Genomic DNA, 27,880 nt, shown 5'->3' on the forward strand with positions numbered 1-27,880 from the left:
CAGTTTCTATAAAAATATTTTTCATGGTGGTGGCTTGTGAGAGGCCAGACCACAATGATTTGAAACTTAGTGTGACACGTATCCTTGGATAGGTGTTTTGTGGAGGAGCCTGTTGAGAGTTTCAACTTGAGGTCCTAGAATTCCATCCTTCCTTTTCCTGCTCTGGTCCAGAGACCTCTTTCCCACCATCTCTCCAGCACATGCCAGGTGATGAGAAAGGCGATGCCCGAACTCTTAGCCAGTGGTGATGGCCCTTGGTAGGTGAGGGAATGTGTGTCTGGCAGAAGGATAAAGTAGAGAAATGAAGAGATACGCATGGTGGGAGTGTGCAGGGTTAAGGCAGGAGGTAGAGAACGATGCACAGATACGTGATAGAGGTGTCAGTGGGGATGGGAGGAACATGCTGAGAATTGCTGTTTCGGAATGCTACAAGAATTAACTCACCTTCTAGCCGGAGGGAGGGCTATATATTCATAGTTGGGGTTGCATCATCTCTAAGTCCTTCCTGATCCTGTTCTGTGATTCCTTCCCCTTGACACAGGAAGTCCCGGATCCCACAAAGTATTTTGTCACTCGGTGGAGCACAGACCCCTGGATCCAGATGGCATACAGTTTTGTGAAGACAGGTGGGAGCGGTGAAGCCTACGATATTATTGCTGAAGAAATACAAGGAACCATCTTTTTTGCTGGCGAGGTGTGTTTCATGATCCTAAAACCAATTACTTTTATTTTGACTAGAGTAATATATGTCCAGAGTTTAAAGACAGTGTCAAATATACTACCAAGTCTTAATGACGACAAACAGCAGATATCCTCTCAACATCCTCCTCACACTCCCAGCAACATTTTAACTCTGCTGTTTCTTCTGGAATTCACTGCATGTTTTAAAATATTTAGTATCTTTTGATTTAACAAGTTAGACATCATCTACTGACTTCCTATCAGGTTAAAGATTTAGCCCCCTTGATCTCTTCGAACCGTGGTTATTTCACACTTAGTTGTTGGTATCCATGTTTATGTGATGTGGCTAGGTAAATGCTTACTGCTGAGCCAAAGTGTTCATTGGTTCTGTTCTTACACAGCTTTCTGTTTTCTTGACAGTGATAATGGCCCTTTTTTTCATTATCTTAATTCTTTTCTAACTTGTCCTTAAGCCTCCCCACCCTCAGTTGTCTCTAAATCACAGGCGAATCCCTGTGAGCTGCTGTGTTAGTCCAGTTTCTTAAACCCCCCTTCCTGGCATCCTCCTCCCTCTGGACCAGTCTGCCCTGGTTGACCTCTGGGACTCCTGCAGAGCTGTCTTCCTTGGAGCATCTCCTCCTTACCACTTTCTGGGTTGGAGATTTTCATTTTCTAGATCCCTCTCTTCTTTCCTTTTTAATATTTATTTTTTTAATTACGGTAAACTACATATAACATAAAATTTACCATCTTAACTATTTAAGTGTACAGTTAAGTAACATTAAATACATTCATATTGTTGTACAACTATCACCACCATCCATCTCCAGGACTTTTTCAGCCTGCAAAACTGAATCTCTGTACCCATTAAACAGTTCCCCATTTCTCCTTCATCCCAGACCCTCCCTGGCAGCCACCACTTACTCTATGGATTTGTTCTAGGTACATCACCACATAAGTGGAATCATACAGTATTTGTCCTTTTGTGATTGGCTTCTTTCACTTAGTATAATGTCCTCAAGGTTCATCCATGTCGTAGCATGTGTTGGAGTTTCCTTCCTTTTTATTGCTGACTAACACTCCCCTGTGTGTATATACCACATTTTGCTTATGCATTCACCCGTCTACCCACACTTCAGTTGTTTCTATCTTTTGGCTATTTTGAATAATGCTGCTGTGACCATGGGTATACATGTATCTCTTCAAGAACCTTTTTTCAGTTCTTTGGGGTATTTGCCCAGAAGAGGCATTGCTGGATCATATAGTCATTCTATTTTTAAGTTTTTAGGAACCAGTACAGTTTTCTACAGCAATTGCACTGTTTTACATTCCCACCAGCAGTGCACAAGGGCTCTGATTTCTTCACATCCTCAATAACTGTTTTGTTTTCTGATAATAGCCATCTTAATGGGTATGAAGTGTCCTTTATTCTTTCTTGGTTTACTTCTGTTGAAAAATGTTTTGCTCTGTTGATTTCTAATCATTTCTATGCCTTTTTTTTTTTAAGATTTTATTGGGGAATTTGGGGAGGGGAACAGCATTCAGGAATCGGGGAAGGGGAACAGACAAGTTGCTATCCTTTTGTTCTTCAGTTTAGTTGTGGAGGACGTCACTTCACTGGCCCATGTTGGTATTATCATTGCACTCTTTCCGGGTGAGGCAGATGCCCGCTGGCCATTGGACGGCCGCTCACGAAAACTCAAGCCTGCTGCCGGCCAGCCCCACTGCAGTTTACGCTGTCGCTGGCGACTCACTGCAGCCCAGGTCCAGGTCGAGCTGTTGTTCACCATCTTAGCTGTAGAGGGCGCAGTGTCACTGGCCCTAATTTGGGATCCGAACTGGGGTCCTGCTGCTCACAGCTGGTGTCCCAAGCCAACTCTTAACCAACGCGCCACTCGGCCGGCCCTCTATGCCTTTTTTTGTTTACTTGAATCTAGAAACGCATGTCCTTCAGTCCTAGATTTTAATTTTATTTCATTATTTTCTCCCGTTTTTTCCTTATTTCTGATCTTCTGTTACATATATTGAAACTCATGTTTTCTAATTTTCTTTTCTTTGATATTATTCATCTCTTTTTTATTCTAATTTTGTGGTGGGGAGATTTATCTTCCAACCTTTGAACTGACTTAAAATTTCAGCTTTTACTTTATGAGCAGTTTCTTGTTATCCGATTGTTCCTTTTTGGTAGCTTCCTCTTCTTGCTTTGTAACTTGTTCCTTCCATGACTCCTCAGAGTTCCTATTTTTTCTCCTGTAGGCTCTGCCTGTCCAAATAGCCAGTCCTTGACTGTGCTCCGATTTGAACAAGGCATTTATATTTAAAAAATTTTTTGTTTGAGTGAGGCATTTTGAAAAAGCCAGTTGAAGCTCCAGCAAGCTCATCAGCTGGTAGTTTGATCCCCAAACCAGTATCTGTAGCTCTTTTCTCAGAACACATCATTTCTGTCATCTGCTCAGCTCCTGGCATTCCTGGGAGCTGGAAGCCTTAGTTATGAAGACTTGACTTAATCACGCTTCTGTTTAGTACCTCTTCCCACCCTGCCCTCATCCTCTAGGGTTGCAGTGGGAATGGGGAACCTGGTGAGGGATGAAACTGTGCTTCAGTCTTGAATCCTGTTTTGCCTATTCCCATGCTCTGCTTCTGTGGTTCCTGATGCCCCCAGCAGCTGAGATATTTAAATTATTTGGGGTGAAATGGCTTGCTTTTGTTATCACCCCATCCTGCCCTAACCCAAAAATTAGCAAAGTGAATGCTGAGCACTCGTACATCTGCTTTCATGCTTTGTACACTATAATTTGGGATTACACAGGTCTTCTAGCTTTATCTAAAATAGTGGCTTTTTGCTCATGATTTTTGAATGATCACAAGATTGTCATTTAAAAACCAGCTTTGATTACTCCTTGGCCTGTGAAGAGCCAACTTGTAGGAACAGAGCATAATGGCTGCATGCCAGGCAACAACTGTCAGCTGCTTCTGAGAGATGGCTGTATTAGGTTCATGTGCCCTGGGCTCATGAGTGTGTAGAACCTTTTTTGCTTTCCTTTGCTGCTTTGATAACAGATGTTACCTCTCCTTATAAAACCCATTTATTTGCAGTTTCTATCAAGCCAATCCCCCCTCACACACACACACACTCTAGTAATTGTATTCCTGCTGACCTTTGGATCTTTTTCCCATTTACTGAAATTTTTGTCAACCTGGATGTTTTCCCTGTCACCCCAGCAATCAAGGTGACATGGGGTTAACCTAAAGTAGTTCAGATGGAACATCGTCTGTTTCTTGTCCTCCATTTCCTATGACCTGCTTACTCCATTTTAGCTACTTTCCCATAGCCACATTCCAAGCCCACTTTCCTGTCCTCCTGGGTTTGCCAATTCTGTTCCCACTACAACCCCCTGGAAAGTGAGGTTCTCCCAGTGCCAGCCCTCAACCTTTGGACTTTTCCCTTCCTGTTGAATTGGTCTATCCTTTTGTTCCACCCATCTAGAAAAACTCCAACCATGAATAAACTGATTCACCTTTTGTGCTATTTCACTTACCGCTAATTTAACAGCTAGGTTATTTGTAATGAGAGGCACTGTTTTAATGAATGCCACACAGTAATTCGCAGGAGTGCGGAACATACTGTAGAATGAAAGCATTTGGCACAGCACAGTGAGTAACCAGAAAAGGTCAAGTGCTGTGATCGGGGAGTACTATTAATGAGCACTCAGAAGTGGCACCAGTCTTTATTTTAGGAGGATCACAGAAAGTATAAGCTTCTATTATCTTTTGATTATCATCTGAATTTCCTTACACATAATCTCAAATTATGCAATTATTTTTTTACAGGCAACAAACAGGCATTTTCCACAAACTGTTACAGGGGCATATTTGAGTGGTGTTCGAGAAGCAAGCAAGATTGCAGCATTTTAAATAGAATTTGTCTGGATCCAGCTTTCTTCTGTACCCCAAGTGGGAAAGTTTGAAACACGTTAAACCTCACTTTCATAAAACCAAACAAAAGCCTCTGGATAGCAAACTGAAATGTTCCTAAGGTGGTTTGATAATGTAAACCCATGTCAGCACTCTGAAAGCACTGACCCCGAGTCATTTTATAAGCACTTATATTTAACTGCATTTTCCACAAGTCTGACTAGTGCTAAATCTTCTGGATTTCAGAATAAGGCAGAATATAACCTTAAATTAAAACCTTGGATATGATTCTTCTTCCATGATTGGAGAGTCCCTTTAAATTTGACTTGTTTGGCTGATCAGTTTTCACACACTGAGAAACCAAGTCAATCAAGCAGAATCATTAAAAAACAGATAAAGCCATGTTTTTTTCTTCAGACTATTTTATCACTATTTTTGCCAATGAGCCTTAAGATTTTCATATAGCTTCAATATTGTGCTTTTATTTAAAATTTAGGTAGAAATCTTGCCTTTTGGGATACAGCACAAACTCTTTAAAGGTAAATGAAGCTTCTAGACTATTTTATATTATACATTTCTTCCCATTGGGTGTTCAAAAGAAACTTAAATTCAGGTTATCTTTTGTGATAAAACATTTTAGACTTGTGTATTCATTGGCAAAACAGCATAAACTTTAAGTTCCTTAAACAGAACAGTTTTGTATCATTGAAAATCGGGTAGATGTGTGGTCTTCATACTTTAGACATAGAATATGGTTATTTTTCCTAGAGCCAAGTTTGGGCAGATGGTACACTTTAAATTGCCTTAATTTTGGCAATCACTAGCAAAAATATCTTGTCAGAATAATTTAATAAAAGCCTCTTCCCATTGCCTCTTTTTAAAATAACTGATTCAATCTATAGGAATATTTTTTACAGAATTGTTTTCAGTATTCCATAGGCAGGTCCACTGGAAAACTGCAGAGAAAATGTGATAGCCTGGAAATATTACACATTTTATAAGCCATAGTGTAAGAGCTTGAGAACATGGCAAATACCTTTTTCACTCATGGCCAAAACTACATCATTTAAAATACACATTGGTTTCAGGGTCTTCAGGATGCTTCTCTTGCCAAGAAATTTCAGTTTACAGGATAGAAATACGATAACTTAAATGCTTTTGTTTTAAAGTTTTTGACAATTTTTTCAGTTATATTGGTCTGCTTAAAAAGGGACTCAAAATGACTTTAAAGCCACTTTTCAAAATATTAGGTATTTTTAAAATTTAAAGTCAGTTTATAAGTAGAAAGCATCATATGCGAAGAATGACACCCTCCCCATCAAAGTATGATACAAATGAAAGAAAACAAATACAATATGTTAGTTTCAAAGTTAACACAGGAAAATGGTGATATTTATGTGTAGATTATCTGATCAGACTCATTGATACTGACTGGGAAGTATTCTGCTTTAAAGTGTTACATATTGAAGTGTTTAAAGAATAGCATGTGTAAGTGATAAATGCAAAATATTTTACGTTTGCAATGGTTCACAGTAAATTATTACTTTAGTCCTGGGCACTTAAACTTGTGCTACAAACTAAAGAAAAACCTACTTTAATTAAAGTACGGTAAATGTGTATTTAAAAAAAAAAATCCTCATTTCCTGTCTCAAGTGACTACATCTGACATTTTGTTCAAGGAACCATGGTACTTTTCTTTTATTGCGTTACTATGAATATTTTTTCATTGTTCTGAAGACTTTGTAATTGAGTAGCAGTGAATATACAGTGTTTTAACTGCAGATTGTGAAAAGCTGGTTGTGTAAAACTACCTAATAAAAAATAGACTTGTTTTGCAAATAACATTGTGCATTGTAGCGATGAAAACTCTTATTAAATAGGTACATCTTCATCACAAACTTCACACACACCAACTCAATCTCCTCACATCCAAACCCTCTTTAGACCTTTCAGGTCATAGGTAGGCTCTATCTCCTTTCAAATAAAGTCATAAACAATTATTGACCTGGATCAACTTACTTTTGTGAGATCATTTCTAGTTTTCCCAGGCGATTTCTTTGTAGTATATTTATTCAAACTGAATGTGGTTTGCTATCACTGAACTCTCCAAATTACATAGGCTGTGGGGCTAAGTACATTTAAAAACTCGTATGAAATCCCCACATAAAGGGAAAATGCTATAGAAACCTGTAAGTTAAGACATCAAATGCAAGAGGCCAGAGCACTGATTTATTATTTTTATTGACAAGGTTTATAGGAACAAATTAAATATTTATAATCAAAGGCCAATTCTTAGGTCTCATTTAGCTTATTCATTTGTATTCTCTAATGTCTTAACAACTTTATCAAGAAACAAGTCAAAACTGAAAATATCTGTTAACAGTCAACATATTTCTGTTCTATGATGCAAAGATTTTTATTTTAAACATTCTACTGGTTTATCAAAGGCCTAATTCTCATAAGCAGCATGTTTTACTTTAAAATTCTTAATTATTTAATAAAATTGATTAAGATAGTCAATTTAAAAGAAATTAGTCTCATTCAGGGGTGGTCCATATGTTGATCACCTAAAATCCTGATTGGCCAAAATTTAAAACCCAGTAGCTCTAATTCCACAAATACATTAAATTTCTTTAACTTAATAAATCTATTATCACTTTTGAGAAATACTTTGTCAGAGATACCCACTATTGCCTACACATTATCTTCTGACATTGCTCCTGGTACTTTCTGTCATAATTGTAAAGGTGGCCAGGTTCCCTGTAAATATTAGCATTCTATATGGGCAAAAGCAGTTAATAAAAATCAGTCATTTATTATAAGCCAAATGTGCTTGTACATAATCCCACTCTTCTGCAAATTTCTGAAGTTTTGATGTATTGATTTTAGTCTATCCTTAATATAAAATGTATCTATAAGACACTGTTACAGAGTTAACACTAAAACTATAAATTGATGACACTTTCAAGGCAAAGCAGAGAACTACCTGTTCCTTCAGTGTTTTCACTGAATTCTGACTTTCACTGCTCCATGATACCATCTGGGTGAACACTGACACTTCATAGTTTATAACTGTAAGATACCTACTTATGAGTTTAAAAATTGATCTGCACAAAGGAAATAAAAAAACTATATACAACAAATTTTTTTTTAAAAAATACAAAAATAACATCTGTCACTTTGTCATGCTGACAATTTGACATATACACATGCAGGAAAAAAGTTCCAATTTAGTCATCTGGACAGCTGAAGCTTGTATATTCTTAATACGATGAACACACAGTCACTGAGTTTTTACACTGACAGAGATGTGTATTCAAAATATTTCATATACTAAATACTGCAATAGTCTCTGAATGTATAAATGCCAGTCACAATAGTTTGTTCTACTTGATTAAAAGTATGTCTTAAGCTATTAAGTGCACTAAAAGCTACAACAGTTCAAGAATATGATCTTATATAAAGAAATCCAAAATGTACAAAATACAACTATAAAAGCAAGGAACAATTACTGCCATGCAAAATTTTAAACTAAAAATTGCATAGAAATGCAATTTAAAATGGCAAACTCAAATTAATGTTAACACTCAAGATAAAAAAGTCAGCAGTAAGTTCTATCAACAATGTTTGCAAGGATTTAGAAAAAGAAATACATTCTCTGCTGGTATAAAACAGATCTTTAAATCCATGGAACAAGTCATTGGTCTCTGTCCTCTATCTCAAGAAATTAGCTGTAATGAAAGAAAAACATTATTTTCCCATACCCAACATAACAATATTAGGTACACATAAGTCATAAGACTTTAATTTTAAACTTTATTTTACTACTAAGACCTTGGGAAATCAGCTGGAATCGATATAAACGATAGCTACTGTTGATTTTCTCCTGCCTTTGGTGGACAGAAAAATGTGCTGAAGTAGTTATGTGAGCGCCTCTGAGATGCTCAGCTACCCATGCAGACTGTGAACCCACATCTCTTCATCTGAGGTCTTTTTGTCACTAATGTTTTTTTTTAGGCTTTATTTTTAAGCCCTAAAATGGGAATGAAAAGAAGTATCTTTTCCCATCTATTTTGAGGAAAACGGAGGCTCAAATGCGATATTTAGTCATATATTTTGAAAATATTCAGTATCTGATATACATTTCTTTTGTCTGTTAAAAATGATCAAAATTGGAAAAGGTGGATGGATATATTTACCTCTTTAACAGTCGTTTTTATGAAACCCTTTCTTTCAGTTAAGTCATAAGCGGGATAATTTTCATATACCTGTAGTTAAAAGGAAAAACAACGTTAAAAGTAGATTTAAAAATCAAGTAGTAATTTATCCTTGGTTGAAAAAGAAATGCATGTAAGTACAAATAGCTGCATGTATGTTCTAACAGTGCTCTGGTTCACCAGAGAATTCTATTGCAAATGAGTAGTTTAATAGTTTAATGAGTAGTATATAGAGCAGAGAATAAACTAGCATGCAAACATCCTCAGTGTTTTAAACAGGGAATATCAGCTGAATTAACAATAAGCATGGGTGAAGAAAACATCTAAAAGATCTTAGGTAAATGAACTAAGTTCTTTGTTATCTGTCAGGTATTTTTTAGAGCTTTCCTCTTATTTTTTTTACATCATCCAACACTACTTATGATTCCTCAACTTGAACTCTAATGAATTTCAGCCTCCACTGCTTGCTCAATCTCCTCCCCAAAGTTGAATCACTGAGATCCAAGTGGCCTCAGGAGTCCTCTACTCCTAAAATCTTACTCTGAATTTCCCTCTTTTGTCCTGCTGCCTGTTTCATAAACATTTCTAGTCCTGACACCATATGCACCCTGCTGGCTTGCCTCCTGCAGTGTAGTTCAAGGTTAGCAAACTTTTTCTGGCAGACACATTAGTAAATGGTTTAAGCTTTTCTAGGGACCGTTTCTGTTAAAACTACTGAATTGTGCAACTGTAGCATGACACCTACCACAGACAATACTTAACTGATTGGGTATGGCTGTGTTACATTAAAAATTATGTACAGGGCCGGCCGAGTGGAGCGTTGGTTAAGAACTGGCTTGGGACACTAGAGGTCCCTGGTTCAGATCCCACACATGAGGGCTAGTGACACTGCCCTCTACAGCTATGCTAAACAACAGCTCAACCTGGAGCTGGGCTGCCGGGAGTTGCCGGCGACGGCATAGGCTGCAGCCCCTGCTGCAGTGGGTTGCCATGGGCTGCAGTGGGTTGCCATGGGCTACGGTGTGTAGCCAGCAGCCAGCGTGAGGCCAGCAGCCGCCATGAGCAGCTGTCCAGAAGTCGGCGACTGATCTTCCTCGCCCTGGGAAGAGCGCAATGATGGTGCCAACTTGGGCCAATGAAACGATGTCCTCCACAACTAGACTGAAGAACAAAAGGACAGCAACTTGTCTGCTCCCCTACCCAATTCCCCAGCGCTGTTCCCATCCCCCAATTCCCCAATTAAAAAAAAATAAAAAACAAAACTAAACAAAAATAAAAATTATGTACAAAAACAGGTGGTAAGATGGATCTGGCCCACAGGCTGCAGTTTGCCAACCCCTACAAATGTAGTCAGTCATTTACACTGACTCTAATTGTTTGCCTCCTGTTCTCTACGAAACTCCAAACAGGAACTGGTCTAACTACCAGCTTTTCTACAGTTAAGTCCAGAGGAAAGGTTGCTATGGGAAAATGTAACAACTTGGAAAAAACTGGTCCCTTTTAAGTTGAAGATATTCAATGCCAAAGCCTCCCTAGCAATTCCAAGTATCTCCTGTCAGTGGCATTTTCATCCCTTTTCTCAAGTGTCCCACAGTCCTGCTCTCAGCCAGGAATCCATTATTAAGAATTCCTTCAACTTTCTGACATACCTCTTTCCCACTAGTTTATTTGTAACTGGATGCATCAATATTCCCCCTTTCCTTTACCTCTGCAGAAACCCATCCCTCAGTCCTCCTGGATCTTCAGCTTTTACTTCTTTCCCAGCACTGTCCCTTAGCCTAACACATGCTTGCACTTTCTCTCCCTGACCTTAAAAATTTGGTATCAGTTTGGATCCACCCCGCATCTATTATTTCTCTTCGAAAAGCAAAACTGCCGAGTGGCGCGTTCAAGTTAAGAGCTGGCTTGGGACGCCAGCTCTGAGCACAAGGGCCCCGGTTCAGATCCCACATGGGCCAGTGACACTGCCCTCTACAGCTAAGATGGTGAACAACAGCTCGACCTAGAGCTGGGCTGCATGAGTCGCCGGCAATGGCGTAGGCTGCACTGGGCTGCCATAAGCTACCGTGTGGCTAGCAGCCAGCGTGAGCAGCCGCAGCCCGTGTGAGCTTCCAAGAGCCGCCGTGAGCAGCCGTCCAGAGGCCGGCGACTGATCTGCATCACCCGGGAAGAGCGCAATGATGATACCAACAGGGGCCAGTGAAGCAACGTCCTCCACAACTAGACTGAAGAACAAAAGGACAGCAACTTATCTGTTCCCCTTCCCCCGATTCCCCAGCACTATTCCCATCCCCCAATTCCCCAATAAAATCTTTAAATAAATAAAAGCAAAACTACTTCAAAGAGAAGTTTTAATTCATTCACTGTCCTCACTATTAATTCTCAATCCAAGGGTAAATAATCCTTGCGTTTACTGCCCCTCAAAATGGCTCACATGTGAACAATTATCCTAATTGCAGAGTCCAAAAAATCCCTTAAGTGCTCCTCACCTGATCTCTCCACATTAATAATTCCTTTTTAAAATTATATAAATGTATTCACAAAACCATTCAAAGGGACAGAACTAGTCTCCTTTCTATTTCCCCTCCATTCTGCCCTCTCCCTCAGAGGAAACCAGTTACCAGTTTGCTGTATATTCCTCCAGACCTTAAAAAAAGAGTTTATGCACAAATGTATAAATGTATCAACAGCAATAGTTTTTCTATATTTACATAAATGGGGTAGTAGTCTATATGTTATAAATTTTTGACAAAACCTGGAAGGTTTTTCCATGTTCTTTTGAACTGCTACATAATATTCCAAAAATATGGATTTAACAGTTTAACGACTTCCCTATTGGCCATTTAGGTTTTTCAATATTACAGACATGCTAAACATTACTGTAAATCATTTTGTGCAGATGTAACTATGTCTTTAAGATAGAGACCTAGAACTGGAATTACTAGGTTAAAGGTATTTGCAATCTAAATTCTAAGATATTACCGAATTGTTCTCCAAAGCTATTATAATATAAAGCATGAGAATGTTTCCCTATATCCTTGCCAACTATGAAAACCGTTATTTCTTATTTTTTTAAGATTTTATTGGGGAATTGGGGGAGGAGAACAGTGTTGGGTAATTGGGAGAAGGGGAACAGACAAGTTGCTGTCCTTTTGTTCTTCAGTCTAGTTGTGGAGGACGTTGCTTCACTGGCCCAAGTTGGCACCATCATTGCACTCTTCCCGGGCGAGGCAGATCAGTCGCCAGCTTCTGGATGGCCGCTCACAGCAGCTGCCAGCCACTCACACTGGCTGCCGGCCACACACGGTAGCTTACGGCAGCCCACTGCAACAGGGGCTGCAGCCTACGCCATCGCCGGCGACTCAGGCAGCCCAGCTCCAACTGTTGTTCACCATCTTAGCTGTAGAGGGCGCAGCATCACTAGCCCTCATGTGGGATCCAAACCAGGGCCCTGTTGCTCAGAGCTGGCGTCCCAAGCCAGCTCTTAACCAATGTGCCACTCGGCCGGCCCAAAGTTATTCTTTATAAAGATTTTGTATAGCTACTAAGCAAAACTATCCTATTTAATTTCTATCTTCCTCATTAGTAGGATTTTTAAGTATGTTTTCACCTGTTTACAGGTCATTAATTTGTTTTCTGTGCACTAACTGCCTTTCCATAGCCATTGTCCCATGTTAAGTTGATTACCTTTTCTTAATTGGCACTAACCCTTGAAAATGTCTCCTCTCTCGGTTTTCATAGCACCACTTCTGGCCTTCCCTCTACTACACTCTGTTGCCCTCACATATTGTACTCTAATTATTAGAACAGTTGTCTCTTTCAATCCCACTGGACTGTAAGCCCCCTAAAGTCCAGTAATGGCTTCTCCAGCTCTACCTCTAACATCTATCCCAGGACCTGAAATGTAGTAGAGGCTCAGTGAGTGCTGAATGAATAAATAAAACAATAATTAATGTCTTTAAAAAGCATAGAATATCTTACCTTTGGTACATTTCAAATTTTAAATTTATTTTACCATAAGAAACTAGATTCTAAAATCTCCCAATACTGATGTAGGGTATGGAATCTCTTAAGGAATCATATTCAAGACTAGATCATTTTATTTCCTGAGAAGTATTAGAACTTCACGAAAGTTTGAGCTAAGAACCTAATCTATAACATCTCGTTTATTGTAGTAACACCAAAAATGAGGTGGTCCATGAGATTCTGCTTTTTTAAACTAACACAATCTAAAGATGCATCAATAAAACCAGTTTCTAGATCAGGCAAAGAAAGTTTCCTATGTAGTTTCGCATGTGTCACTTTACTCACTGTATACATTTAATGTTATTTATGAAATAGCTCCAAAGGGCAGATACTTTGACTATTTTATTTAATATGGCTATCTCAGTACCTGTAAGAGTACTTGGCATATAGTAGCTCAGTAAACATGTATGTATTCAAAGAATGAATGCATATAAGAATCTAGCTTCGGGGAGTGTGAGCCCTGAGCAACAGGGTCGCCGGTTCGATTCCCACATTGGCCAGTGAACTGCGCCTGAGCTGAGCTGCCACTGAGATGGTGAGAGCGCGTGCTCTTAGCAGTAAGGTTGCCAGTTCGACTCCTGCATGGGATGGTGAAATGTGCCCACCTGCAACTAAGATTGAACACAGCACCTTGAGCTGAGCAGCTGCGAGCTGCCGACGGGCGGCTGGATGGCTCAGTGGGCAACAAGGTTGCTGGTTCGACTCCCACATAGGATGGTGGACTACTCCCACCCTCAGCTAAGATCAAAAGCGGCGACTGGACTTGGAGCTGAGCTTGTGGCCTCCACAACTAAGACTGAAGGACAAAAACTTGACTTGGACCTGATGAGTCCTAGAAATAAACAATGTTCCCCTTCCCCAATTCCCCAACACTGTTCCTTTCCCCAATACCCCAATAAAAATGCTAAAAAAAAGTTAAATAAAAAAGAGAACCTGGTTTCAACTTGAGGGATGGGTGAAAAAAATTTTCAAATAAAAGCAAAAGGAGACCCTTGAACAACTTGTGGATTAGGGACGCGTCCCCTGCCCCCACTACCACCACCACCAGAGTAAAAAATAACTTGCTTCTTGGAAAACTTAATAACCTGTTGACTAGAAGCCTTACCGATAACATAAGCAGTTGATTAACATATTTTCTACGTTATATGTATCATATACTGTATTCTTACAATAAAAGCTAAGAAATTAAAAAAGCAAAAAAAAAAGCAAAAGGAACTAAGCATCTGTCCAATTACCTTTTTACAAATCTGCTTCATTGTAACTTCCTCCAAGTTAGCACTGGCCAATAACTTCTTTACTGTTTCCTTTAACTCTTCATCTGTAGGAGGTTTCTTCAATTTTTTAATTAAAGGTTCATCATCTGAACTATCCTCAGATTCACTTTCTAGAAGTAAGATTTATTTCGTTACATGAGAATAAAATTTTTCTTACATAGCAAGTAAATTAGCATTCAAGACAGATGGGGAAAAATTCTATAAGCATTCATCAGATTCTCAAAGGGGTAGTAGATAAAAAAAATATAGATCACCACCATAAATTACCTATAAAATATACATTGAATTTTTGTCAGTTTTGGAAAATATAAACCATGAAAAACTAGTATATTATTTTACTTCCAATGTTCTTTGCAGTTTACCTATTTTCTATACACTTAAAAACTTACAGCATCTAAGTTATATCTTTAAATTGCTGAAAATGTGTAATTTTCAACATACCTTTTTTTGAGCTGTTTTGGTTCTTCTTGGTGGTGCTGCTATCTGCTTTCTTCACATTAGCACTCTTCACAGATTTTTTACTTTTAGAAGTGGCTTTCTGTTTAGGTTTCTCTCTTTTAGATGTCTTTTTGGGTGGCTGTTGTAAAGGAAAGCAAAGTACATACACTGATGAGATTAACAGCCATCTCTACTCCTCCCTCTACAACCCTCAACAATATTAGAGAAAATTAATGTATTCAATATCACTAATAAAAAAGTACTACTAATTATCAATTTTTGAGATGACTAATATGCTCAAGAATTTTATGCCAACACAAGATTAGTCATGTGTAATCAAGAATCAAACACTCAGCGGGCCGGCTGAGTGGCGCGATGGTTAAGAACTGGCTTGGGACGCCAGAGGCCCCGGTTCAGATCCCACATATGAGGGCCAGTGACACTGCCTTCCACAGCTAAGATGCTGAACAACAGCTCGACCTGGAGCATGGGCTGCTATGAGTCGCTGGCAACGGCGTAGGCTGCAGCCCCTGTGGCAGTGGGTTGCCATGGGCTACCGTGTGTGGCCAGCAGCCAGCATGAGCGGCCAGCAGCCGCCGTGAGCGGCCGTCCAGAAGCCAACAACTGATGTGCCTCGCCTGGGAAGAGCACAATGATGGTGCCAACTTGGGCCAGTGAAGCAACGTCCTCCACAACTAGACTGAAGAACAAAACAACAGCAACTTGTCTGTTCCCCTTCCCCCAATTCCCCAGCACTGTTCCCATCCCCAAAAATTCCCCCCCCAAAAAAATCTAAAAAAAAAATAGTAGATACCCGCATTTATTCCACACGATTAGATAGAAAGCGGTATATGGGGCCGGCCGAGTGGTTCAGTTGGTTAAAGAGCTCGCTCAAGAGTGCAAGCTCTGAGCAATAGCGGTTCGAATCCTGGCCCGAGCTGAGCGGTATGGCTCAGCTAAAAAAACAAAAAACAAAAACCAAAAAAAACGTTATATGCATTACCGCACTTATCTTGAAAAACTCTTAATATAGGTACTATTAATATTCTGTTATTTACTGTCAGTCCCTTATACCTAGTAGGTAAATTCCCTAAGGGATTTTTTTGACCTTTGTGTTCACTGATTTATCTCTCACTCCTAAAACAATGTATAGTGCACAGTAGTTGCTCAATAACTATTTATGAACATATGAGGAAACTAAGGCTCAGAGAGGTTATTTTTTGTCCAGTCAAATAATAAAATAAACTGAGATTCAAACAGATCAGACTCCAGAACCTGTTCTCTGAAATACTAACTCATAGCTGGTAAGACAAAAGCAAACAACATGTGGATAGATTAAACAACAAAATTAGTGCATAGTTACTTTGTCTCAACTAGAGTCTATGAAATTAGAAAATATTAATTCTTCATTTAATTAACATTTACAAAGGTAAATGCACCCTAATAATCAAATATCCCAAAATGACTTAAAAATCTCACCTTTATACACCAAAAATACTGCAAATCCATTTTTTTTTCCAGAAAAGCCAGTGATTTATTGAAAATGGAAGTACACACTTGAAAGTGCAGGTGAACTGAGAGAACTATTTGTTGCGAATTCACTTTTCATAGACTGTTTCTCCTAATGTTTTACATTCAATTTCTGATTATCATCATAATTCAACCATTTTTTAAAGGATACTGTGTCAAATTATTCCTTGAGAAAAATCAGTGTACAGACCAAGCTGTTCAAAAAGTTAAGTGGGCTCAGGCTATTTCTAAGTGCAGTTCATTGGATTTCAGTGTCTGTCTTTCCTCTTGTTACACTGCCTTCACTGTACATACTCAGATTTACACAAGCTTAATATCATCCTGCGCTACCTCAATACTCAATAATACACTGTTCGCTGGGAACTAGCTAACTTACCTAGTTTAACCTGCTATGAAAAATTGCATTTGAGGGGTGTTAAGGGGCTGACATGCTTCTAAAAGCAAAGTATATGAACTTTACCTATGGAGTTTTGCTATTTAAGAGCCATTTTTACTTATTTCTTGGAGGTGTTCCAGATAGTGGGGGGTTGCTGGAAAGTATCAACGGTTCATCAGTTTTCTGTGACTAAGTTTTAAGTTTATTAGGCATACACCTAATTCATAAGCACCACACTAGAAAGGGAATATTAAAAATTCATGTTCTGTTGATGTACTTAATACACAGAATAAAATAATCACTATTATATATCACTCTTTAGTCAAATCTGGACCTGTAAGACATTCAAATATTTTACAGGAAACTAAGTCATTACAGAAAGGGTTGGAGAGGGTAAGCAAGGGATAACAAAAATGTTACTTATAAACATTACTCGCTCCCCAATCAAATTAGATAGATAATTAAAATGCTTCCAGAGTCTTTTTCTTTTTCTTTTTTTAAAGATTTTATTGGGCAATTGGGGGAGGGGAACAGTGTTGGGGAATTGGGGAAGGGGAACAGACAAGTTGCTATCCTTTTGTTCTTCAGTCTAGTTGTGGAGGATATCTCTTCACTGGCCCATGTTGGTATTATCATTGTGCGCTTCCGGGGTGAGGCAGTCGCTCACTGGCCATTGGACAGCCGCTCAAGGTGGCTCATGCCCAGTGCCGGCCAGCCCCACTGTAGCCTACGCCATTGCCGGTGACTCACGGCAGCCCAGCTCCAGGTCAAGCTGTTATTCACCATCTTAGCTGTAGAGGGCACAGCATCACTGGCCCTCATATGTGGGATCAGAACTGGGGTCCTGCTGCTCAGAGCTGGCATCCCAAGCCAACTCCTAACCAATATGCCACTTGACCGGCCCGCCTTTTTCTTTTTTTTAACTTAAAAGGCCCGAGTATAAGGCTGTCATTAAAATATTTAAAGGCATACATATTATGGCACAATTTTAAAACCTCCCAACTGGGAGTAGTAATAGTTTGAAATTTGCAGTCATAAATAAAGGATAATCAAGCCACCTCCATAAAATGTTACTGTTATACAAACACAAAGAATTAAAACTGTGCTTCTTTCTATATTTAACATCACCATCTAGAAGGGGCAGTGTTCTACAGTTTTTAAATGGACAATTAGCCTATATCTATTAACAAAAATACTGCAAACATATTGTTACAAGCACTATAGAGATGCAGCATAATGGGTAAGAGTGTGGGCTTTGGAGACAAGTTGTCTGGTTTCAAATTCTAGCCTAGCACATCTTTGGGTCCTAGTTTTCTTATTTACAAAATGAAGTAAATAATAGTAATTATGGTTTTATGGGGAGTAAATGCATTAATACACAAAAGTACTTTTAATGCTGCCCAGCACATAGAAAACAATATTAGCTATCATTACTATTTCTTTTGTTAAGAAATTCTTTCAGTATGCAAATATAATTTCCTCTGATAACTTGAAGTTTTAAGTTTTCTTTAAAAGCAAGGCAGCTATTTGGAATAGACACATAGAATAAAAGCAGTTAAGACAAACTCAATGACACCTGTGTTAATTAGCCAGAATACATCATGTTTATTTCATTACAGTCTGGTAGATAAGACTGGACCCACAAACATCTAAATCCCTGTAATAACAAATTATGTTATTTACACTGAATTTTATTTATAAATTATTCTTTGACAAGTTAAAGGCAGGAATTCAGCCAAGCATCTTTGTTAAACAGATAGATATTGTCATGGGGAAATAGCAAAACCTGCAGAGTAAAATAACTAAACTGTAGAAACATACACCTAGGGATTTCATCTTGAGCAGAGGCAATCAGATAACTGATTAACCCACATCTTGTGTTTTGGTTTTGCTGGTATTAAAAAAATCATTATTAGCTGCTCTAAACATAAATTAGGTATAGGAGGAATAGGTAACTATGGAGAATGTTTGGCAGATAAGGCAAATATGGGTTATATGCTATTTGGAGGTAATGGATAGTGGCCCTGGGAGAGCTGAGAAGGCAAGTTAAACCATGCCCACTCAAATCTTACATGAACTTTCAAATCTTCATTACTTTTATTCCTCCTCCTCTACTTACAAAAATCATACCTTCTCTAAATCTTTCATACTATCAATCTGATTAACCTACAGTCCCACAGGATGTGTCCTACAATTCATTTATCCCTACTTTATGGAAGGTACTGTGAGTCAGTGAATAAGAACACAGGCTTAGAGCCAAATTTCCTTGTTCAAGTCCTGATTCCGCCACGGACTACTTCTGCATTCTCAGACAAATGCCTTCCCTATGCTTGCTTCCTCATCGGTAAAAAAAGAGGTAATAATACCAGACTTTGCCGTATTTAACACCTTTTCCCGCACATTTTCAATTCCTCTGATATTGGGGTACATTTTAGTTTACATTAAAATAGTCATTGTAGATTTGATGAACTATGGTCACATCTAGAAATTTTTGAGCATCAAATGTATAAATACATATACAGCAGCAGAGAAACTAAACATTTAATGTATGGACATTTATTAAACTATAGTTATTTACACGTCTGTTTTCCCACTACACTGTAAGTTTCCTAAGGGCATATTTGACAATCTTCTCAAGAACAGACACCTATCTTATTTAGCTCTATCTGTCCCTAACAACTACAAGAGTGTTTGGCATAAAGTAGCCACTTAAATATTTCTTGGTATGTCCACTTCTGTATCATTTGTAGGTTTTGGTTTACCTCTACTCAGGATGTGGTTAAAAATGTAATTAAGAGGAAAAAATGCATTTGTATAGCACGGCTTTCACATCTACTATCTTACATAAACTAAAACACAAAACAAAACAAAAAAACACAAAACAGAAACAAACAAAACTCCTGAAAGATAAAAAGAAACAATTACTTCTCATAAATAACGTATCTTGAGTAGTTGAGCCAATGCTTTATAGCTTAATAACCAAGAACTTCGATTAAATACAGTGTGCTTCCTACTATATTAGTTTCTTATAGAAATGACTACCCCACCTACATATTTCTTTAAGCCAGAGTTGAAACTACTGAACTACATAAATTATAGTAATAAGCCAGTGATTCAGAACCTATTTATTATATTGTTAAACTTAGCTCTTTTTCCATTATATACAAATGTTAGCACTGGTAGCAAAAAAATAAAAAAATGTTGGCAGAGAATACAGAATAGCAACAAAGGACAACCAAACTCTGTATTAGGGATGTCTTTGAGTTTTCCCCCAAACTCTGTAACGGGCTCCAGAATCCTTTCTTTAAAAAAGTTTTTAGGGCCTGCCGAGTGGCTGGTTAAGAGTTGGTTTGGGAGTGCAAGCTCTGAACAGCAGGGTCCCGGTTCAGATCCCACATATGAGGGCCAGTGACGCCGCACCCTCTACAGCTAAGATGGTGAACAGCTCAACCTGGAGATGGGCTACCGTGAGTCGACGGCGACGGCGTAGGCTGCAGTGGGACTGGCCAGCAGCTGGCATGTGCTTTCGCGAGCTGCCGTGAGCTGCCATGAGCGGCCATCCAATGGCCAGTGAGCAACTGCCTCTCCCGGAAAGAGCGCAATGAATGATAATACCAATGTGGGCCAGTGAAGCGATGTCCTCCAAAACTAGACTGGAGAACAAAAGGACAGCAACTTGTCTGTTCCCCTCCCCCAATTCCCCAATAAAATCTTTAAAAACAAAACAAAAAAAGTTATTCAAGTTAAAATTGATATAATCCAACTTTGTATAAATAGTTTTCTGCGAACACATTTCTTTTGCTATGCCAACCTCTCCTGTTTATCCTTCAAGGTTTAGATCAAATGGTTACCTCCTGAGAAGTTTCCCTGCCTGGACCTTCGCTCCCCACTTGCCCTAGAAAGAGGTAAATACTCATCTTCTGAGCTTCTACATTACCTTGTCCACACCTCTTTTTAGCTATGTTCTACTGTACTTTTTTCTCCTATTTTTGACCTCTCCCCTCCTAGCAACTAAATTGAACTGCATAAGGGTAGCAGTCCTGTCTTATTTGTTTCCTGATCTTTCAGGACAAAGCTTAGAACTGGCACTTAGTTCCAAGTAATTATTTGGAAAATTGGGATGGGAAAAGATCCTTGGAGGCTACATAACCTTTAAAGATCTAGTCCAACCCCAAGGTTCTATTTCATTAGAATCACTCTGCTTTCCAAGATGACGATTTTCCTATTTAAAGCAATTCGCCAAACTTTTTAATTTTTAATATCATTGCCTTCTGGCACAATTTACCAATATATATTGATTGTACATTTAAGAGAAAAAAAAAGACTATTATTGTGTTGTTGGAAAAGTCATGACGCATTTTTGCAACGAGGAACATAGAATAAATGTCATGACTTTTCCAACAACCCAACAGATCATATCAAGGGCGGGGCTTTGGCATCTATATACTTTTTTAAAAGCCCCACAGCTGACTCATCTAGCTACAAACCACATAAGATGAGAGAGAAATTTATAGTCTAGATCTGTCACCAAGCTTTTTCTATAAATTGCCAGACAGTAGGGGCGGGCAGGTGGCTCAGCTGGTTAGAGCACATGCTCTTAACAAGGTTGTCGGTTCAACTCCCCATGGGATGGTGGGCTGCACCCCTCCACAAAAGATTGAAAACGGTGACTGGACTTGGAGCTGAGCTGCTCCCTCCGCAACTAAGATTGAAGGACAACAACTTGACTTGGAGCAGGTGGGTCCTGGGAAAAACAACACACTGTTCCCCAATAAAATTTTTTTTTTAATTGCCAGAGAGTAGATATTTTAGGATTTGCTGGCTATATGTGGTCGTTATTGCACGTTCTTCATTTTTTTGTTTTCTACAAATTTTTTTTTAAGTTTTTTTTAAATTGGGGAATTGGGGGGATGGGAACAGTGCTTGGGAATTGGGGGAAGGGGAACAGACAAGTTGCTGTCCTTTTGTTCTTGTCTAGGTGTGGAGGACGTTGCTTCACTGGCCCAAGTTAGCACCATCATTGCACTCTTCCTGGGCGAGGCAGATCAGTCGCCGGCTTCTGGACGGCCGCTCATGCTGGCTGCTGGCTACACACGGTAGCCCATGGCAACCCACTGCAGCAGGGGCTGCAGCCTACGCCGTCACCAGTGACTCACAGCAGCCCAGCTACAGGTTGAGCTGTTGTTCAGCATCTTAGCTGTGGAGGGCAGTGTCGCTGGCCCTCTTATGTGGGATCCGAACTGGGGCCCTCTGGCATCCCAAGACAGCTCTTAACAATCGCGCCACTCGGCCGGTCCTACAAATGTTTTTAAAACGGAAAAATCATTTCCAGCTTGCAGGTTATACAAAAATAGGCCACAGGCTAAATCTGGTATACAGGCCATAGTTTGCCAACTCATGGTCCAGGTTATGAATTACTGGAGATATATAAGGAAAAGACAGTAACCAGATAAAGCAATCAATGCGATAGTTTTCCAAGTTATAAAGTTTATGTCAATAACTTTTAGCTTTAAGGTTTTATAAGCAGAAGTAGGTTTATACTCATACTAACTTTCCTAAAGCTATTGCTTAAAATCAAATTTGGATCTAAATCTACATAGAGAATTCTGAACACAAAATTACATGAATTTAAAAACTCTGGAATAGTAAACACATTTTTGAAATTAAAAATTATTTTCAAAAAACACATTTAAAAAAATCATTATGTATTATATTCTCAAAGTACAAAAATGAGATACACTACTCTCTCGTGGCTAAACAAGATGCAAGACCTGAAAGTACATGACTCAATAGTTTCTCCTCCTTCTGTGTACCAATAAGTGCTTAATGAACATGTGGTGGGCCAGCTGAGTGGTGCGTTGGTTAACAGCTGGCTTGGGACACCAGAGGGCCCCGGTTCGGATCCCACATATGAGGGCCAGTGACACTACCCTCTACAGCTAAGATGGTGAACAATGGAGCTGGGACAACCTGGAGCTGGGCTGCCGTGAGTCACCGGCGACGGCGTAGGCTGCAGCCCCTGCTGCAGTGGGTTGCCATGGGCTACCGTGTGTAGCCAGCAGCCAGCGTGAGCGGCCAGCAGCCGCCGTGAGCAGCCGTCCAGAAGCCGGCGACTGATCTGCCTGCCCGGAGTAGAGCGCAATGATGGTGCCAATGTGGTCCAGTGAAGCAACGTTCTCTACACCTAGACTGAAGAACAGAAAGGACAACAACTTGTCTGTTCCCTCCCCCAATTCCCCAATAAAATCCTTTGAAAAAAAACCCCAAAAAACAAACATGTGGTACTTCTCTCCAGGTAGACTATCAGTTCCTGGAAGGCAGAGGCCATGTCTTTTTTTCCCCACATAGCAAAATGCTCAGGTGGAATAAGACAATAATTTTGAATGAATGTGAACGATGAATCTATCCCCAAAGGTTTTATTATTCACACAACAATACCCAGCCAACCTCATCGTTTCTGAGTCTATATTCAATGTACATTATTCTAGCTTCCTCTCTCATTGCTTTACTTCTAGACACACAACCTAACGAGAAGCAGGCGTGTTTGTCAAAGTTACCCTGTACTTTCCTGCTTCCCATCTTTGTTCACATGTTTAATTTTCCTATTTCCAAGGTCAACTGCAATTGGCACTTCTTCCATTTCTCCCCAAAGCTTTCCCTCATCTACAGATAGACAGATTCTCTTTTTTGAAATTCTATATTAAGTGTCACGCAAATGGTATTTTGAGTAGAAAATACCTTGTTATTCCAACAGCATTTAGCATACCACCAATTTACTGAATTGAGCACTCAAAAAGTGATATTAGAAACCAAGTACTGGTCCCCTATTTTAAGTGTCTTTTAAAATATTTCTGAAAATGTCAGTAATTATATCAACACATGATATAATGTAACATCAGAAAGGAAAAATGTTGGAGGTATACATGATAGTTAACACCTTTGTTATTTAATCAAATAGGAGCCAAAACTTCATTCTTTTAACAAAATGTACGGGAAAAAAATTAAGTTAACAAGTTAAAAAAAAAAAAAGGAATAAAGAAAGGGCTAGTTTCCAAATTGTCATGGATTTATTTTTAAGATTCTGGCTTGCTATTTTTGAATATACTGTGAGTGGTTCAATCAGGACCATCCAGTATCGTAGGTTATTTTTCATGTGCTTGAAGAAAAACAGATAAAAACTGACAGCTGCCATTAATTTTAGATAGTGCAATGTGCTGTAATCTAAATTTTTAAGGATTAATAATATAAATTTTTTAAATTTGAAGGGGATTTTCCGTGTCTCTTGATAACCGTGAAGGTATAAAACCAGAGGAATGACACAAGCACTTTTTGAAGGAAGGCAAAAAAAAAAAATCTTGGGAGAGAAGGCTTACCAATCTTTTTATAGGCAGCAGGGCTCTTTGAAGGAGGGTCTCCAAAAAAGACGCCTGTCACAGAGCCAGAATCCTGTCCTCACAGCAGAAAGGTTGTACTGGGTGAACAGATGAAAATAAAAATTAGCTTAAAATACACTATCCTTAGAACTTGGCTGAGAAAATTCAGGAATGCCAAGAGTAAAGAATGTGCAAGTCTCATTTTATTTCACAAAAGATTATGAAAACAAGTTTAAGTGTCAATAGATTTTATTATGGTGATTATTCAACTTTGCCTTCCAACAAAAGGCTTAATAGTTTATATGGTTTTGTAATCCCTCTGATCAAATTATGAAATGGGGGTAATTCTTATTTTTTAGAACATCTTTACGGATTAACAAAACTTTCACATTCACTCTTCTACCACTACCAAATAGTTTTTCAAATGGTCCAAGTATGTTTACCAAAACATAACTGAAAGTTTCTCTGATTTGGCAAACACTGTACAATGGCTTACTCAACATCCCACTGTGTATTTGCCTTCCTCCTATGGAGGCAGGAAGCTAACACCTGGATCTCACTGTTTTCCTTTCAGCTAGAGGTGGCCACACAGCAAAGCTCTGGCCGATGCAATATGCATGAAGGCCTCTTGTAAAAGGCATCCCTTCCAGGGAAAAAAAGGCCAAAAACATCACTAGAAGGAAGCCCTTTGCTCTTTCCTATCTGGAACAGGAATACAATACCTACGGTAAATCAACCATTTTGTGATCATGAGGTTAAATGCCACATATAAAGATGGTGGCTCAGGAAGAGAGATAATACCTAAGTTCTGGATACCTTTCTTGAGTTACTATATTGGCCCAGAACTGCTTGTCTATGGACTTCTTCTCATGAAAGTAAACGGAACTCCTGTTTTGGACATTATTAGTAAGATTTTTAAGTATTTACAGCTGAAGACATTCCTGATACATATTAGAACATTTAGGTAAATTCTCCACTTAGTAAAATTAGAGTTTTATACTTTTTTCTAGAGATAAGACAGTGTTATAAAAACACTGGGAACAAAAACTACATAAGTATTAGATAAAAAGAAAAAAGAAGTATGGTTTTAAGGGTCTAAAAAATTATTAGACTTGTTTCCTCCAACCTGGGAAGCACTGCTTCTCATTTCTTTTCTCTGTACTCTCCACTAATTTCTAGGTGTCTAAAGTCATCTGTGAAGGGCATGCCTAAAACAAGATTTAATCTCACTGGTTCATTTTAGCAGAATTCCTCTAAAGATGCTAATTCAATATGGGAAAGAGTTAATTTCCAATGTAAGTTGATAGAAAATAACTAAACTTGTCATTTTTCTATTCTCTAATTTAAAAAAAACTTCATCTACCAGTTTCTTCTTGGTTCCAAATTGCTCTCCTTCTACTGCAAATATCCAAGAGACAAGATGATAAAGTTTAAAACAGCTGTTTTTAAAACAATTACTATCCAAGTCACTCTCAGGAAGAACACGTTATTTGCAATAATTCCAAAGAAAAAGAGAATTAAAAACTGTTGTGAGGGTCAGCCAAGTGGCGCGTTGGTTAAGAACTGGCTTGGGATGCCAGAGGGCCCCGGTTCGGATCCCATATATGAGGGCCAGCGACACTGCCCTCTACAGCTAAGATGCTGAACAACAGCTCAACCTGGAGCTGGGCTGCCGTGAGTCACCAGCAACGGCGTAGGCTGCAGCCCCTGCTGCAGTGGGTTGCCATGGGCTACCGTGTGTAGCCAGCAGCCAGCGTGAGCGGCCAGCAGCCGCCGTGAGCGGCCGTCCAGAAGCCAACAACTGATGTGCCTCGCCTGGGAAGAGCACAATGATGGTGCCAACTTGGGCCAGTGAAGCAACATCCTCCACAACTAGACTGAAGAACCAAACGACAGCAACTTGTCTGTTCCCCTTCCCCCAATTCCCCAATAAAAATCTTAAAAAAAAAAAAAAAATCTGCCAGTTGTTTTAACTCGCTTTTCAGGATTTCAATTCTCCATTTAAAAAATAAACTTATTAGGGTCAACAGAGTGGCTCAGTTGGTTAAGAGCGCGTTCAAGAGTGCAAGCTCTGAACAGCGGTTCGAGTCCCAGCTGAGCTGCCAACAGGTGGCAGGATGACTCAGCTAAAAAAAAATAAAAATATAAAAGAAATAAACCTATTTATAAATTAAGTATCCTACTTTTTCTCAGCTAAATATGAAAATTAGCTGGTGAATGGTAATATTCAACCTCAAGTAACTGGCCAACTATAACTTGAACTGGATTTTCACTTAAGATTTCTGACTTCAGCAATATGGTATAGATTATTTAGTCCAAAGCCCTCAATTTAGAGGAAACAAGAAAAGGTAAATTAATCTTCACAGTTATTTATTTCAAAAACCTAAACTAGAACGAGAAGCTGATTTTAATGGGGAGAGGTCCTTTATTTATGAAAGAAAAATTCACTTCAAGAAATGAACAGAATAAATATCATTAACTTAGTAATTTTCTGTGAAAAAAAAATCTGCAAAAAAATTCCATCTACAGGCAATCCACCATTTTCCCAATCAACCTACAACTCTTCTTTATGGCCTCTTAGAAGAGGTTCTTTCACGGTAATAAACAAAAGTACCTCCATTTATGATGTCCCTAACGAGGTTTCCACTTAACTGAGTCTTCAAAAAATGGAGGAATAAAGAAAAACAAAGTTACCATAGAAACACTTTTCCTCCTGCTTACACTTACCTTTCAAAGGCAATCAGAGCTTTTCATAGAAATGGAATCAGCAGTAAAGTTTTTGAGGATAGCCCTAAATTTGGAAGTCTGAAATGAAGAACGAAATACCTATGCTTATTGGAGGGAGATTTGGGGAAGGGGGGAAATCATTTCTCAGTCCAGATTTTGCTGGCATTGTATTTTATGAAGTCTGCCAGTATCAGCCCAAGCAGAAAAACGGAAGCAGAAAATAAGCATTATGGGACAGCTTTTATAGTATGTAACTTTATATACTTGATGTCCATAAAAGCATTTGTGCTTGTCTTTTTCCTCAATTATTTTTATCATTTGACCTGGGTTTCAAGCAAAAGATCCACATTTATGGCAGTGTAGAAAGAAAGGCTTTGAGTTTTACTTGTGGTCATTACCCAGTAGCCAATATGGTTATAAATCAGGGTTCATTTATATTCACAGATTTCAAATAACTCCACTTAGAACAAAGGGGGCAATAATCTGAAAAGAAAATGAATAATCTTTCTAAATCCAATCTTCCTGCAGTTTATTAATAGGAAGGCTGGATTCAGAAATCCTACATGATAAAAAAGGTCACCCTAAAGCTAATAGCAAAAGCAGCTAATAATTATATAGTACTTGTGCCAAACACTGCTCTAAGAGCTTTAAATAAAGTCATTTAATTTAATCCTTTGAAGCTAGTACTATTATTATCCCCATTTTACAGACTGGAATCTGATAAGAGTTAAAAGTACGTTGCCCAAAGTCATATAGTGTGGTATGGCTGGGATTTAAACCCAGAAAGTTTCCAAAGCTCATGCTCGTAATCATATTGCCTCTATGAAAAAAATCAGGTGTTTATATTCTATGACAGCTTTTCACACTTTAACTCTGCCTTTATAAAGGCTTTTGGAGGGGCCAGACAAGTGGCACAGTTGGTTAAGAGTGCGAGCTCTGAGCAACAGGTCGCCAGGTCAGTTCCCACAGGGCCAGTGAGCTGCGCCTGAGCTGAGCTGCCAACAGGTGGCAGAATGGCTCAGCTAGTGAGAGCACGTGCTCCTAACAAGGTGGCCGGTTCGACTCCCGTATGGGATACACCCACCCGCAACTAAGATTGAACACAGCACTTTGAGCTGAGCGGCCGCCAGCTAGCGAAGACTGGACTTGGAAAGCTGAGCTAGCTGCGCCCTTCACAACTAAGATTGAAGGACAACTTGGCTGTTCCCCCTTCCCCAATTCCCCAATAAAATCTTTAAAATAAATAAATAGATGGATAGATAGGTTTTAGGAAACACAGTGAATACAGAGTAGATAACCAAAAATTTGTTGAAATGAGGAATA

General features: G+C 39.0%; 2 protein-coding genes across 7 annotated transcripts in view; one reads left to right on the plus strand and one right to left on the minus strand.

Moving 5' to 3' along the window:
- KDM1B (lysine demethylase 1B) overlaps positions 1-6,438 on the plus strand; it is a 59,834-nt gene extending 53,396 nt beyond the window's left edge. For all 5 annotated transcript variants that reach the window (XM_019630386.1, XM_019630385.1, XM_019630387.1 and 2 more), the window contains 2 exons: positions 542-694; positions 4,513-6,438. In XM_019630386.1, the coding sequence (XP_019485931.1) occupies positions 542-694; positions 4,513-4,596 (237 nt within the window). In that variant the 3' untranslated portion in view covers positions 4,597-6,438. The remainder of the gene's footprint in view (positions 1-541; positions 695-4,512) is intronic.
- Positions 6,439-6,818: 380 nt separating this feature from the next.
- The window catches only part of DEK (DEK proto-oncogene), a 36,485-nt gene continuing 15,423 nt past the window's right edge, over positions 6,819-27,880 (minus strand). For both annotated transcript variants that reach the window (XM_019630392.1, XM_019630390.1), the window contains exons 8-11: positions 14,555-14,690; positions 14,075-14,223; positions 8,796-8,864; positions 6,819-8,327 (exon numbers count right to left, since the gene is read on the minus strand). In XM_019630392.1, the coding sequence (XP_019485937.1) occupies positions 8,316-8,327; positions 8,796-8,864; positions 14,075-14,223; positions 14,555-14,690 (366 nt within the window). In that variant the 3' untranslated portion in view covers positions 6,819-8,315. The remainder of the gene's footprint in view (positions 8,328-8,795; positions 8,865-14,074; positions 14,224-14,554; positions 14,691-27,880) is intronic.

Source organism: Hipposideros armiger, unplaced genomic scaffold, assembly GCF_001890085.2.
Source record: "Hipposideros armiger isolate ML-2016 unplaced genomic scaffold, ASM189008v1 scaffold_907, whole genome shotgun sequence".
In the NCBI taxonomy this organism is placed as follows: Eukaryota; Metazoa; Chordata; class Mammalia; order Chiroptera; family Hipposideridae; genus Hipposideros; species Hipposideros armiger.